The sequence below is a fragment of the Somniosus microcephalus genome, chromosome 29 (assembly GCF_052327205.1).
Source record: "Somniosus microcephalus isolate GS21.2 chromosome 29, FLI_Smic_1.0, whole genome shotgun sequence".
NCBI lineage: Eukaryota > Metazoa > Chordata > Chondrichthyes > Squaliformes > Somniosidae > Somniosus > Somniosus microcephalus.
This window is the reverse complement of record NC_141015.1, coordinates 15,192,859-15,206,295: the sequence shown is the minus strand read 5'-3', so window position 1 is coordinate 15,206,295 and position 13,437 is coordinate 15,192,859. Positions and strand designations below refer to the sequence as shown.

Genomic DNA, 13,437 nt, shown 5'->3' with positions numbered 1-13,437 from the left:
ATGATTTCTGTCAGTTCCTATGACTGCCTGCTGGATGACCCATTTGAACACAAGTGGCCAAAGTTGCCAGAGCTTCCAGGAATCAACTACTCCATGGATGAGCAGTGCCGTTTTGATTTTGGAGTGGGTTACAAAATGTGTACAGCTGTAAGTCTTTTATTTCAAAGCTTTATTACATATCCCTTTGCATTTTTACTGATAATTACATTTGGAACTTCATATAAAAGCAATAAATAGATTTCCGGCAATTTCTTTCCTTGAGGAAGTTGCTGTCAAGTTCAGATTTTGTTCCTTATGTAGTCAGTACTGTTATATACACATCTGGTTTATAAGACCTTGGTTAGGCCTCATCCAGAATACTGTGTCCAATTTTGGTCCCCTTACAGGGTGGGTGATAGAGACCCTAGGAAATGTTTGGCGGAGGGCCACTAGACTGCCTATTTTAAAAGACCTTCGTTATCACAATAGTATTACAAAACTGGATCCTTTTACTCTTTAAAAAAAATGCATTGACTTCAGGGAGATTTGATTGAGGTTTAAAATAATGAAGGGATTAGACTGTGTCTGTCTGGATAGACTATTTGAATTAGTTAGGTTAGAGAGAATCAGGGAACATGTGCTTAAGTTATGTAAGTAAATAACTAGGTTTTGCAGAGGATCATCGACCTCTGGAACAAGTTGCTATTTCGTACAGTGGGTGCGGATTCACTGCAAGTGTTCAATAGGGAGCTAGATGAGTTCTTGGCTCAGGCTGATATCACTATGTACAAAAGGTAGATGGGATGTTGGATGATGTGCCACATGTCACTGTGGTCTCCTGGAGCTTGTTTAGATCACCTTTGGTGGGTCAGAAAAACATTCCCCACGTTTTCTCCACCCAGCCCCAAATTAGCCTAGGGTTTTAGAAACATAGAAGATAGGAGCAGGAGTAGGCCATTCGGCCCTTCGAGCCTGCTCCGCCATTCAACGAGATCATGGCTGATCATCCAAACCCTAGCACCCGGTCCCTACACCGACAGCCATCCCACCCAAGCCCTATCCCAGTAACCCCACGTATTTAATCCCCCCTAACACTAAGGGCCAATTTTTATCATGGCCAATCAACCTAACCCGCACATCTTTGGACTGTGGGAGGAAACCGGAGCACCCGGAGGAAACCCACGCAAACACGGGGAGAATGTGCAAACTCCACACAGACAGTCACCCGAGGCCGGATTTGAACCCGGGTCCCTGGCGCTGTGAGGCAACAGTGCTAACCACTATGCCACCGTTTCTTGGATTTTTTTTCGTCTCTCCCAGGAGATTACATGGCTACTGATGAGTGGAAGCATTGTGGGTTGTAATGCTTAATTACTGTTTGTTTGTTTGAGACAGGCTCGATGGGCTAGTTGGTCTTTTACTGTCCATCATTTTCGTATGTGCAATTGATTTTTACCATCCAGGATAACTGCCTATCATAGGATCTCAGTCAGTCTAAAACTATGTTTGTCCCTATTGCAGTTCCGAACCTTTGATCCCTGCAAGCAGTTATGGTGCAGCCATCCTGATAACCCCTACTTCTGCAAAACTAAAAAGGGCCCACCACTAGATGGGACAGAGTGTGCACCGGGAAAGGTAAAAGACCAATCTGCATATTAAAAAGAGACGGTGAGGGTTGAAGATTGTTGCAAGCACCATCTGATGAGTAATTGTGTCCTAGTGTTAACCAATCTAACTTTATGTTGACTTTCCAGTAAATGAGGCCCTTGGTGCTCATGGACCAGTGTTTGTAGTACAAAAGAAGCAACTTGGGGTGATAAACAGCAGGTCAGAATCATTTTTAAAATGGTGGAAATAAGCAACAGTTCTGCCTACATCTGAAATAAGAAATTATTGTGCTTGTCCTCCCCTTTTGCTTCTGACAAAGAGGGCCTGAATTCCTCTGGGCCTGGGACATACCTGGAAGATAATCCTGGTGGGCAAGGGCAGGAAATGACCTGGTAACTCTTGGTCTCTGCCTCAAAAATAATTGTGAGTGAATTTCTGCTGGGGTTGGGGACGAGCGATGGTTTTGTCCAACCCCTTGGAAGCCTGATGTCACAAAAGGAGATGGGATGGGTGGGATGGGGACCTCCCCCAGAATTCCTGCTGCTCCTTCCTCCTCTGCCCCAAGAGTACTGGTCAGCAGCAAGATACTGGCATTCAGTACAGTGGAGTAGAATAGATGGGGCCCACAGGAATGATCATGGCTGGTGTTATGACCTGGAACACTCGAAGAGAAAATTCTGCCCAGTGAAGTCAGCCCTCTTATAAAAGGAGCCAGTTTTTGCTTTAAACAGATGCTGCGCCAAACCTGCCGGCCTCCCTGACGGTGGGTGACCTGCGTCACATTTTGTTCTCTGCATCCTCTCTCCAACAGACGCCCAAGATGTGCTGATATTGGCGCCCCCCCCCCCCCTTCGTGTTATGCTTATTGCCTGACCTAAGAAATACTAGTGGGGTCAGCCCACTGGCCGGGCGCGATTGCCACTCCGCCATAGTTACACCAGCGGAGAGTGATTGTGGTCATTCAACCCCAGGGACTCTGCCTGAAACTTAACAACTCTCTTTTCACATGATAGCTTATTCTTTTAGTTGTCAAATTTCCGGCATTTGCAGTTATTTCTTTTCATCGGTATCATTTGGTTAGTGTGTAGGTTTTTAAAGAGTATTTATTTAAAAACCCACATCTCTGTGTCAATTTGTTGGTGTGATTAGTTGCTTATTATATAAGCATTAGCATTACTGCATTGTTTTTCATGCCTTGCAATTGAGACTTTGTATTGATTTGTGGCTCATAGTAAAGCTGGCACTGGACAGGTCGAGTCCATTGGCAATTTACAATAGGTTTAATAGAGGGGCTAATACATCAACATGCATCTTCATAATGCTGCATATCAAAACATTTTCTTGCAATCTCATCAGACTTGGTTTGTCTGTTGGTATATTAACTGTTAGTAAATGCTGTTGTAGAGCAGCTAGTGAAAGTATCATAATGATAGCAGTTTTTACACTGTAATCTTTAAACAAACTTTTCAAGTTTCTTTCAAAAATTATCATAAATGAGAAAGAAAGTCTTGCATTTATATAGAGCCTTTCACGATCTTGGAATGTCCCACAGCTTTGCAGTCAATGAAGTACTTTTGAATTGTAGTCGCTGTTGTAATGTAGGAAATGTGGCAGCCAATTTGCGCACAGCAAGGCCCCACAAACAGCAGTGTGATACTGACCAGATAATCTGTTTTTAGTGATGTTATCTGAGGGCTAAATATTATCCACGACACCAGGGATAACTCCCCTGCTCTTCTTCGAAATAGTGCCATGGGATCTTTTACGTCCACCCGAGAGAGCAGACGGGGCCTCGGTTTAACGTCTTATCCGAAAGACACGACCTTTGACAGTGCAGCACTCCCTCAGCACTGCACTGGAGTGTCAGCCTGGATTATGTGCTCTAGTCTCTGGAGTGGGCCTTGAACCCACAAAATGACGAAAGATGAGATCAAAGATTTTCATTTTCTGGATCCCCAAAAGTTTTAATATATATAATTATTGAAGAAAGGTTATTTTGCGTAGATTTAAAGAGTGATTTTACTAGTTTTCACTTCTGTTGTAGAGCTCCGTATGACGTGTAGTCTAGGACATAGAGGACAGCTCGTCCAAACCGTGGCCTGAACTATTTTTCCATCTGTTGAAATTAATGGATGGAAAATTGTTAAGGCTGCAAATGGGAGTGCTGTCCTCTACTCCCAAATTCCCAAAATGCAGTCCTGTCACATGAAGCCCTGCAGCATGAATGTAAATCTGCAAGATTACCCCATAGTACCTAGCAGTAAATCCTGAAGATAGTTTAACCACCTCTACTTTCCAGTGGTGTTTCAAGGGTCACTGTATTTGGAAGACTTCAGATCAGTCATACAGTCAGGATGGAAGCTGGAGTTCCTGGACAAAGTTTGGATCGTGCTCAAGAACCTGTGCTGGAGGAGTGCGCTTCCGTAGCAGGCAGTGCAGTAATCCCTCGTAAGTTCGTATTAGTTGGCACATGATTGCACATTCAGAAAATAGCATCAAGTGGTTATTACATCAACTGTAATACATGTTTTTGTTTGATACTCTTATTAAGTAATAGACATGACCATTCATTCAGCTCTGCACATTCACACTCAGCATATCTACTGTACTAAGAATTGTTTCCTTTTACAATGGAAGACACTTTACTAACAAAGTAAAAGAAAATTAAGTGTCTCATCACATCTTTCAGTACTGTCTCAAATCGCTTCATATGCAACGATTTCGTTTGTAATTTAGTGACGGCAGTAGCCATTTTGCACAGCAAGATTCCACAAACAACAATAAGATGACTAATCTGTTTTTGGTGAAGCTGATTGAGGAAGAAATATTGGTTGGGAGAACTCCCTGCTCTTCTTTAAATAATGGATCTTAATATCCATCTGCACCATAGTAAGACAGAGCCATGGTTTAGTGCCTTGACCAAAGTACAGCACCTCTGACAATGCAGCACTTTAGAATTGTACCAACGTGTCAGGCTAGATTGTGTGCCCAAGTTTTGAAGCAGTGCTTGAATCTTCTGACTCAAAGGAAAGAGTGCTACCAACTGAGGCAATTTGATTGGAAGTGAATGCTAGCAAATAATAGCCCTGTGCCCTAATAATAGGTGGGATCTATCATAAAATAAATAACAAAAGAACATTTTTACACTATAATTGCATATATTTACAATATAAAGGATTACTTCAATTGTATATACAATTTTAGATGTCTCTAGCATAAGCTAAAGTTCTGTCTTAGTTTGCCAAAGATTGGGCCAGATTTTCCGATCGGAGGCTTCCTGCGTGCGGAAGCCTCCGATCTGGAAAAATCTACGCACTTACTTGAGGGCTCCCGAGGTGCGTATAGTTCCGATGCTGGGCCTCTCGAACTCCAAGTGTGCAGGGCCTACGTATCCCAGGGGCGCATGCGGTTTGCAAGCGTCCCTGGGATCACGTGTGCCATGGGGAGCCAATCAAAGAAGGGAATCTCCCTTCATACACTTGACAGATAGACCTGTCAAATATATGAATGGAGATCACCCCAAAAACACTTCAAAACATTAAATACATTTTTTTAAATCACATTTTTAAAATTAGTTGAAATTACAATAAATTAAATATTTTAAACAAAAATTTAATTTTTTTGTAAAAAATAATTAAAAGTTTTTTACAGGGCTAAAAATAAACTTAACTTTTTTAAATGATAAATGACTGAATTTTTAAAAAACTTTTATCAACTCTTATCCTGATAAAAGCAGGCCTTACACCTGCTTTTACCAGGCGTAAGAATTCTAAAAGATTTCTGTGGGCGGAGGGGCTTCAGAAAGCAGAACTATCCGCCCGCAGAGGCCCTTCTCTAGGGTAGGCGTCCGATCTGTCGAGCATTATTGACAGATCGGAAATGCCGGTTTTCAGCGCATGCGCTGTGCATGCCTGAAACTGGCATTTCTGATGTCCCTACGGGTGGGTACACAGCGCGTATCCACCCGTAGGGATCAAAATATCCGGGCCATTATTTTATTTTATATTCTTTCCCAGCTTGGATAAGGAACTCCTTTTTATTGTTTAATTGAAAGAGTAAGAAAGTAAAATGGTCATTCTGGGTTTGGTTGCAATCATTTGTTCTCTTCCCCCTCCCCAGCACAGCCAACTTCCTCGTCAACAATCCCTTCCTGTACACTGCCACTGAAGCACATGTAGGCTTACTAACACATTTAATGCATATGTATAAAATGTCTGGGTATGAACATAGTGTAAACGCATGCATCCGGCAGCTCTCCTCCATAGCCATCCCATGCCACATCAAATGGTTTTGTATAAAAACAGAAATGCTGGACATACTCAGCAGGTCAGGTAGCATCTGTGGAGAAACAGAGTTAACATTTCAGGTCGATGACCTTTCATCAGAAAATGGTTTGGTAGCTAAGAGCACAGAACCAATTGTCACTCAGAGTTGGGATATAACTATAGTCTCAGATTCTGAACCAGCAGTATAGTACATAAGATCAGGAAACCTTTCTAAATTATCGAGACAGCAAGCATACATCTCTCTATAAACCAATTGTAGAATGAGATAAGTGTGTATCCTGTCACTGATTGCCTTTAACCTCTCTGCAGCCCTGCCTATGGTGGCCGAGACTGCCCTGGTCCCACTTCCGAGTACAAAGTCTGCAATTCTGAAGATTGCTCAGGGCATTATGAAGATTTTCGGGCTCAGCAGTGTCAACAAAGAAACTCCTATTATCTTTACCAGAATATTAAGCATAATTGGCTCCCTTATGAGCACCAAGATGGTGAGTTTGTTGTTGAGACTGTATTTGTGTTCTGTTTTCACATTTGACAAGCAAAACCAGAGAAATATTTATATATAAGACACTACAGTTCCTGTATACTGCATAATTACTAGTTCATGTGAGGTGCGTGTAAGGGGTGATTTTCGACTTTGCCTGCTGCTGGGGAGCTTCACCAGCCGGAAGCATATGTTGCAAATTCAGAGGCACTTTGCACACAATTTACCTGCAGTAATTTAAATGGTCAGAAAATCAAACACCGCACGCACTCAAATTTTGTGTGTGTGCAACCAGCAACCAAAATTCAAAAATTTCTCCTGTAATATACCCTCTGGGTGCCAGCATGCACAACCCTCTGGACAATACCATTGCCAACATAGTTTCAAATTATTTTCTTCAAAAATTAAACAAAAGGGAATTAAACAATGAAAGATGCCTGGGAGTGAATAAAGGTAAAACCAAACCTTGGCGATTCAGATGTTCCTAATCCTTTTATGCTTTGTTATCAAGACTTCTAATATTGCCCATTAGTCTGTGTAACCTTCCATTTTGCTTTTCTTTTCCAATCAACATAGAGGCTCAAAAATGTGAACTAATTTGCCAGTCCAAGGAAACTGGGGATGTAGTGTTCATGAATCAAGTTGTACACGACGGTACACGCTGCAGTTACAAAGATCACTTCAGTGTGTGTGCTCGAGGCGAATGTGTGGTAGGTGCTCATCACTTGTGTTGTCTCTGATCTCGGCGCTCCTCTAATTTTTTTTTATTCATTGATGGGATGTGGGCGTCGCTGGCTGACTAGGCCTGCATTTAGTGCCCATCCCTAATTGCCATTGAGAAGGTGGTGGTGAGCTGCCTTCTTGAACCGCTGCAGTTTTACAACTGAGTGGCTTGCTAGGCCATTTCAGAGGGCATTAAGAGTCAACCACATTGCTGTGGGTCTGGAGTCACATGTAGGCCAGACCAGGTAAGGACGGCAGATTTCCTTCCCTAAAGGACATTAGTGAACCAGATGGGTTTTTGCAACAATTGACAATGGTATCATGGTCACCATTAGTAAGACTAACATTTAATTCCAGAATTAAATTGAATTGAATTTAAATTCCACCAGCTGCTGTGGTGGGATTTGAACCCATAGCCTCAGAGCATTTGACTGAGCCTCTGGCTTACTAGTCTAGTGACATAACCACTACGCCACCGCCTCTCCATCCTCTAATTCTGGCCTCTTGTGCATCCCCTATTTCAGTCGCCCCTAAGCACTGGAATTCCCTCCGTAAACCCCGCTGCTTCTTTCTCCTAATTTAAGACACTCCCTAAAATGTACCTCTTTGACCAAGTTTTTGGTCACCTGTCCAAATGGCCTGGAATTTGTGATCAGCAGCGAAGCGACGCCGATCGCTGCTGACCTCACAGAAAGCTGCCCACTAAGAACTCGCGGACTCTGCAACAAAAACTTTAGCTTTCTCGACGTTAAATTGATTGTAACGGCATGGATAGAGGATTGGCTATCTAACAGAAGGCAGAGAGTTGGGATAAATGGTTCATTCTCAGACTGGCAATCAGTAACTAGTGGTGTTCCGCAGGGGTCAGTGCTGGGTCCCCAACTCTTTACAATCTATATTAACGATTTGGAGGAGGGGACCGAGTGTAACATATCAAAGTTTGCAGATGATACTAAGATGAGAGGGAAAGTAGTGAGTGAGGAGGACATAAAAAACCTGCAAGGGGACATAGACAGGCTAAGTAAGTGGGCAGAGATTTGGCAGATGGAATACAATACTGAAAAGTGTGAGGTTATGCACTTTGGCAGGAAAAATCGTAGAGCAAGTTATTATCTTAATGGCAAGAAACTGGAAAGTACTGAAGTACAAAGGGATCTGGGGGTCCTGGTGCACGAAACTCAAAAGGTTAGTATGCAGGTGCAGCAAGTGATTGAGAAGGCCAATGGAATGTTGGCTTTCATTGCTAGGGGGATAGAATATAAAAATAGGGAGGTATTGCTTCAGTTGTACAAGGTATTGGTGAGACCGCACCTGGAATACTGCGTACAATTTTGGTGTCCATACTTAAGAAAGGACATACTTGCTCTCGAGTCAGTACAAAGAAGGTTCATTCGGTTAATCCCGGGGATGAGGGGATGGACATATGAGGAGAGGTTGAGTAGATTGGGACTCTACTCATTGGAGTTCAGAAGAATGAGAGGCGATCTTATTGAAACATATAAGATTGTGAAGGGGTTGGATCGGGGGGGATGTTCCTGATGATGGGTGAAACTAGAACTAGGGGGCACAGTCTTAGAATAAGGGGCTGCTCTTTCAAAACTGAGATGAGGAGGAACTACTTCACTCAGAGGGTGGTAGCTCCATGCTGCCCCAAAAAGCTGTAGAAGCTACATCATTACATAAATTTAAAACAGAAATAGACAGTTTCCTAGAAGTAAAGGGAATTAAGGGTTACGGGGAGCGGGCAGGAATTTGGACATGAGTCTAGGTTCGGATCGGTCATGGCCCTGTGGGTAGCGGAGCGGGCCCAGGGGCTGTGTAGCCTGATCCTGCTCCTATTTCGTGTGTCTAATTCTGTTAGATTCAGGAGATGGTTCTGTGATAGTGGATTGGCGGTTAGGATCAGATCAGCCATGATCTTATTGAATGGCGGAGCAGGCTCGAGGGGCCGATTGGCCTACTCCTGCTCCTATTTCTTATGTTCTTATGTAACGTTGTCAAAAGGGAATCCCTAGCATAGAGCAGCAGTGATGTCATCAAGCTGTCTAAACATTGAAGAATTATCACAGACAGCAAACCAGGAAATAAACAGCACTGATTATCAATACACTTTTTAAAAAAATTCTTAGAGAGCGAAATAAAGATTGGGAAATACACCTGGGGTTAAAGTAAAAGCTGAAATATCACAAACTTCGAAAACATTTTTTTAATTATTTTAAAATTTTTATCATCATGGAGAAATTTGACATTCCACAAATATAAAATTTGTTTTTTCAGGGCCAGAACGGTTGTTCAGCAGTTAATGCGCTGTTAAAACCCCATTTACACCATTCCAATGAGGCTTAACTTTTTATGGGGTGTTTAACGACGATATTAGATCGGAAAAGCTTAAGTTTTTGTCAATTCAGCTGATTTCACTGATTGCCGCCTATGGCGGAGCAGGGAATAACTGACCGCAACTTCAGAATTTCTGTGTTTATCTGAAGTTAAAGTCAGTTTCAGAGGACTAATGACGTCAAACGCTGACAATTTCGCAGTCATTATCACCACATAATTTGGGCCATTATCTCTGTGGATCAGATAACGGTCCTCTGACGCACCTTGAAACGGTTTACTATGTTAAAGGCATTATAAAAATGCAAGTTGTTTCATTTACTTATTAAGACAAGGATTGTTCCTTGTGACTTATTTTGATTGTGATTATCTAAACCCTTGGTTGTGCAGTTTTTAATTCTGACCATTTTGTCGAGGGATGAAAATTATGACTATTGAATTATTTTCCTTTTGAAGCTTGTGGGCTGTGACAAGGAAGTTGGTTCTTTTAAGCAAGAAGATAAATGTGGTGTCTGTGGTGGTGACAATGCACATTGTCGAACTGTTAAAGGAACCATTGCCAAGACTCCCAAACGAACAGGTGAGTTAAAGCCCCATCTGTCAAGTCTTGCTCGGCATTCTGGCTTAATGTAACCTATTTGAATACACATCACACTCAAAAATAAACATACCTCCACTTATTTAAATATGTTTACTATCTGGTTCACCAGTTACCACAAATCTCAGTCCTAATGTTTCCTCATTGTTTGCAGCACTGCTTAAAGCTTATACCAAAAGTCTTGAATTCAGGTATACCAGAAAATTGAGAGCAATATGTCCACTGCTTGCAGATTTTAAATGGCTAAAGCTGTTAGCTGATGAGTAATTCTCCCTGGCAGCACCATAAACTTGGAAAATCACTCCCAAGGGTCTTAGCTTAGACTGCCCCCTTGCTGTAACTGTGTTCATCTGTGATAATTCTACCCTGAGCTAGGATTGAAATGCTACTTATGGGCTAAAGGACATGAATTGCTTCACTTATCTTCAGGTGTACACTGTTTTCCCAAAGTTCTTCAAAGACACATGCAAGTACTTTAGATTCAGTCAGAGCTGACAAACAATGCTGCTGAAGCACACCCGAGTGGTTAGCTGAGATCATCAAGGAAAAGTGGTTTCTGGGCTGTAGTGTGAAGTAGAGAAATGCCAACTGCTAGATTCAGTACAATATGTTCCTCAACATCAAATTAGTTGCCTTGGCCCAAAAAAGATATAACGCAACATCTCTAATTCACGTTATAAGAATATTGCATTTATACAGTACATTTACCATAGTAGCCATCCCAAGGTGTTTCACTGAGAAGAAATGGATGGTGAGCAGTAGTAGAAGAATTGGAGGAGATGACCAGAGGCATGGTCAAAGAAATAGTTTTTGAGCAGACTTTTGAAGGTGAGGAGAGAAGTGGTAAGGTGGAGGGATTTAGGGAGAGAGTGCCACAGGGCAGGGCTGAGACAGTCAAAGGCTGTGCCACCAATGGGAGAGGGGAAGGTTTACACGAGGTCAGTGTCGGAAGTGCAGGAGGAGACCATTCAGCCCCTCGAGCCTGTTTGACACAAAAGGCATCAAGGAGTATGGGGAGAGAGCGGGAATATGGTATTGAGATAGAGGATCAGCCATGATCATATTGAATGGCGGAGCAGGCTCGAAGGGCCGAATGGCCTACTCCTGCTCCTATTTTTCTATGTATTCTATTACGCCATTCAATTAAATCATATCTGATCTGTACCTCAATTCCATTTACCTGCCTTTGCTCCATATTCCTTGATATCCTTATCGAACAAAAATCTACCAATCTCAGTCCTGAAAATTTGAATTGACCCAGCATCCACAGCCTTTTGGGGCGAGAGCTTCATTACCCTTTGTGTGAAAAGGTGCTTCCTGATTTCACTCTTAAATGACGTAGCTCTAATTTTAAGATTATGCTCTCTTGCTCTGGTTTCTCCCACCAGAGGAAATAGTTTCTCTGTATCGACTCTATTGAATTCCTTTATCATTTTAAACACCTCGATTAGATCTTCCCTCAACCTTCCAAATTCAAGGGAATACAAGCCATGTTTATGCAACCTGCCCTCATAATTAAACCTTTTAAGCCCTGGTGTTGTTCTGGTGAATCTGCGCTGTACCCCTTCCAAGGCCGATATATCTTTCCTGAAGTTCGGTACCCAAAGCTGAATGCAGTACTCCGATTGTTGTCTAACCAAGGCTCTGTACAACTGAAGCATAACTTCCTCCCTTTTGTATTCCAACCCTCTTGAGTTAAAGGCCAACATTCCATTAGCCTTTTTCATTACTTTTTCTACCCGTGCACTAGCTTATAGTGATTTGTGTACATGGATCCCCAAGTTCCTTTGCTCCTCCACAGCTCCTAGTCTCTCACCATTAAAAAAAAAAATATTCTGATTTATCAATCTTGATCCAAAGTGGATGACCTCACACTTCCCCATATTGACCATCAACTGCTGTAGTTTTGCCCACTCTCAGTCTGCCTGTCCCTGTGTAACCTCCTGCTCCCATCTGCACAACTTACTGTGCTCAGTGCCTTCTGCAAACTTGGTTTTGCAACTTTCTATTCACTTATCCAAGCTGTTGTCTCAAGATGGCACCTGAACAGGCAGCTCCCTAGGGAGCTTCTTACTGTGCACCTCTATCCTTGGCCATTTGCTGCCATCCTTTGCCCTTTCTGCCCCAATCTCCTCTTCCACTGTTTAAGTTCCCCTGGCTCAAATATTGGGTGCATTTTAGCCTTAACTACAAGTTAACTGCTAGTTTTAACTGCCCACTACTCATCCGCCAAGCATGCTTGCTCTTTGTTATCCTCAGTGAGCACTGGATCTTTTCTCAAATTTGACTTCCAAATTCGTGGACTTCTCTGAACATCAAGATTATGCTTCTGCACTGGACTACACAGTAAGAGTCAGCTGCCATGTTAGCTGATAGTGTTAATGGTTCTCCTCAGGTACTTTCCCCTCTCCTTCAAATCTGCCATCATCACCCCTCTCCTCAAAAAGACAGCCCTTGACTCCTCCGTCCTTGCAAACTACCGCCCCATCTCCAACCTCCTTTTCCCTCTCAAGTCCTTCGATGTGTTGTCGCCTCCCAAATCCGTGCCCGTCTTTCTTGGAACTCCATTTTTTAATCCCTCCAATCGGGTTTCCACCCCGCCACAGTACCGAAACACCTCTTATCAAAGTCACAAATGACATCCGATATGACTGACAAAGATAAATTATCCATCCTCATCCTTATCGACCTGTCTGCAGGCGTTGACACGGCTGACCACTCCATCCCCCTCCAGCGCCTCTCCACCGTCGTCCAGCTGGGTGGAACTGCACTTGCCTGGTTCCATTCTTATCTATCCAGTCGTAGCCAGAGAATCACCTGCAGTGGCTTCTCTTCCTGCTCCTGCACTGTTACCTCTGGTGTCCCCCAAGGATCTATCCTTGGCCGTCTCCTATTTCTCATCTACATGCTGCCCCTCGGCAACATCATCCGAAAGCACCTAATCAGTTTCCACATGTACGCTGATGATACCCAGCTCTACCTCGCCACCATTTCTCTCGACCACTCCACTGTATCTAAATTGTCAGACTACTTGTCTGACCTCCAGTACTAGATGAGCAGAAATTTCCTCCAACTAAATCTTCTTAGGCAGTCCCTCGGAACCGAGGATGACTTGCTTCCACATTAAAAATGAGTTCTCAGGTGACTGATGAGTCCAATGCGGGACCTACAGTCTCTGTCACAGGTGGGGCAGATGGTGGTTGAAGAGGCGGGTGGGTGGGGTGCTTGGGTTGATGTGCGCTGCTTGCTCTTGGCTTCCACTTGCTCCCGGCAAGTGACTCAAGGTGTTCGGCGCCTTCCCGGATGCTTATCCTCCACTTTGTATTGGGTAGACCGAAGCCATTGCCTTCGGTTCCCACCACAAACTCCGTTCCCTAGCCACCAACTCTATCTCTCTCCCTGGCAACTGTCTTAAGCTGAACCAGACT

The 13,437-nt window shown here is 43.2% G+C and overlaps 1 protein-coding gene across 1 annotated transcript in view; it reads left to right on the top strand.

Annotated features, from left to right (window-relative positions):
* The window catches only part of LOC147098477 (A disintegrin and metalloproteinase with thrombospondin motifs 14-like), a 48,571-nt gene that overhangs the window by 20,022 nt on the left and 15,112 nt on the right, over positions 1 to 13,437 (top strand). Inside the window, exons 3-8 of the mRNA XM_085969982.1 lie at positions 15 to 147; positions 1,501 to 1,614; positions 3,887 to 4,035; positions 6,183 to 6,358; positions 6,931 to 7,064; positions 9,868 to 9,991. Coding sequence (XP_085826108.1) covers positions 15 to 147; positions 1,501 to 1,614; positions 3,887 to 4,035; positions 6,183 to 6,358; positions 6,931 to 7,064; positions 9,868 to 9,991 — 830 coding nt within the window. The remainder of the gene's footprint in view (positions 1 to 14; positions 148 to 1,500; positions 1,615 to 3,886; positions 4,036 to 6,182; positions 6,359 to 6,930; positions 7,065 to 9,867; positions 9,992 to 13,437) is intronic.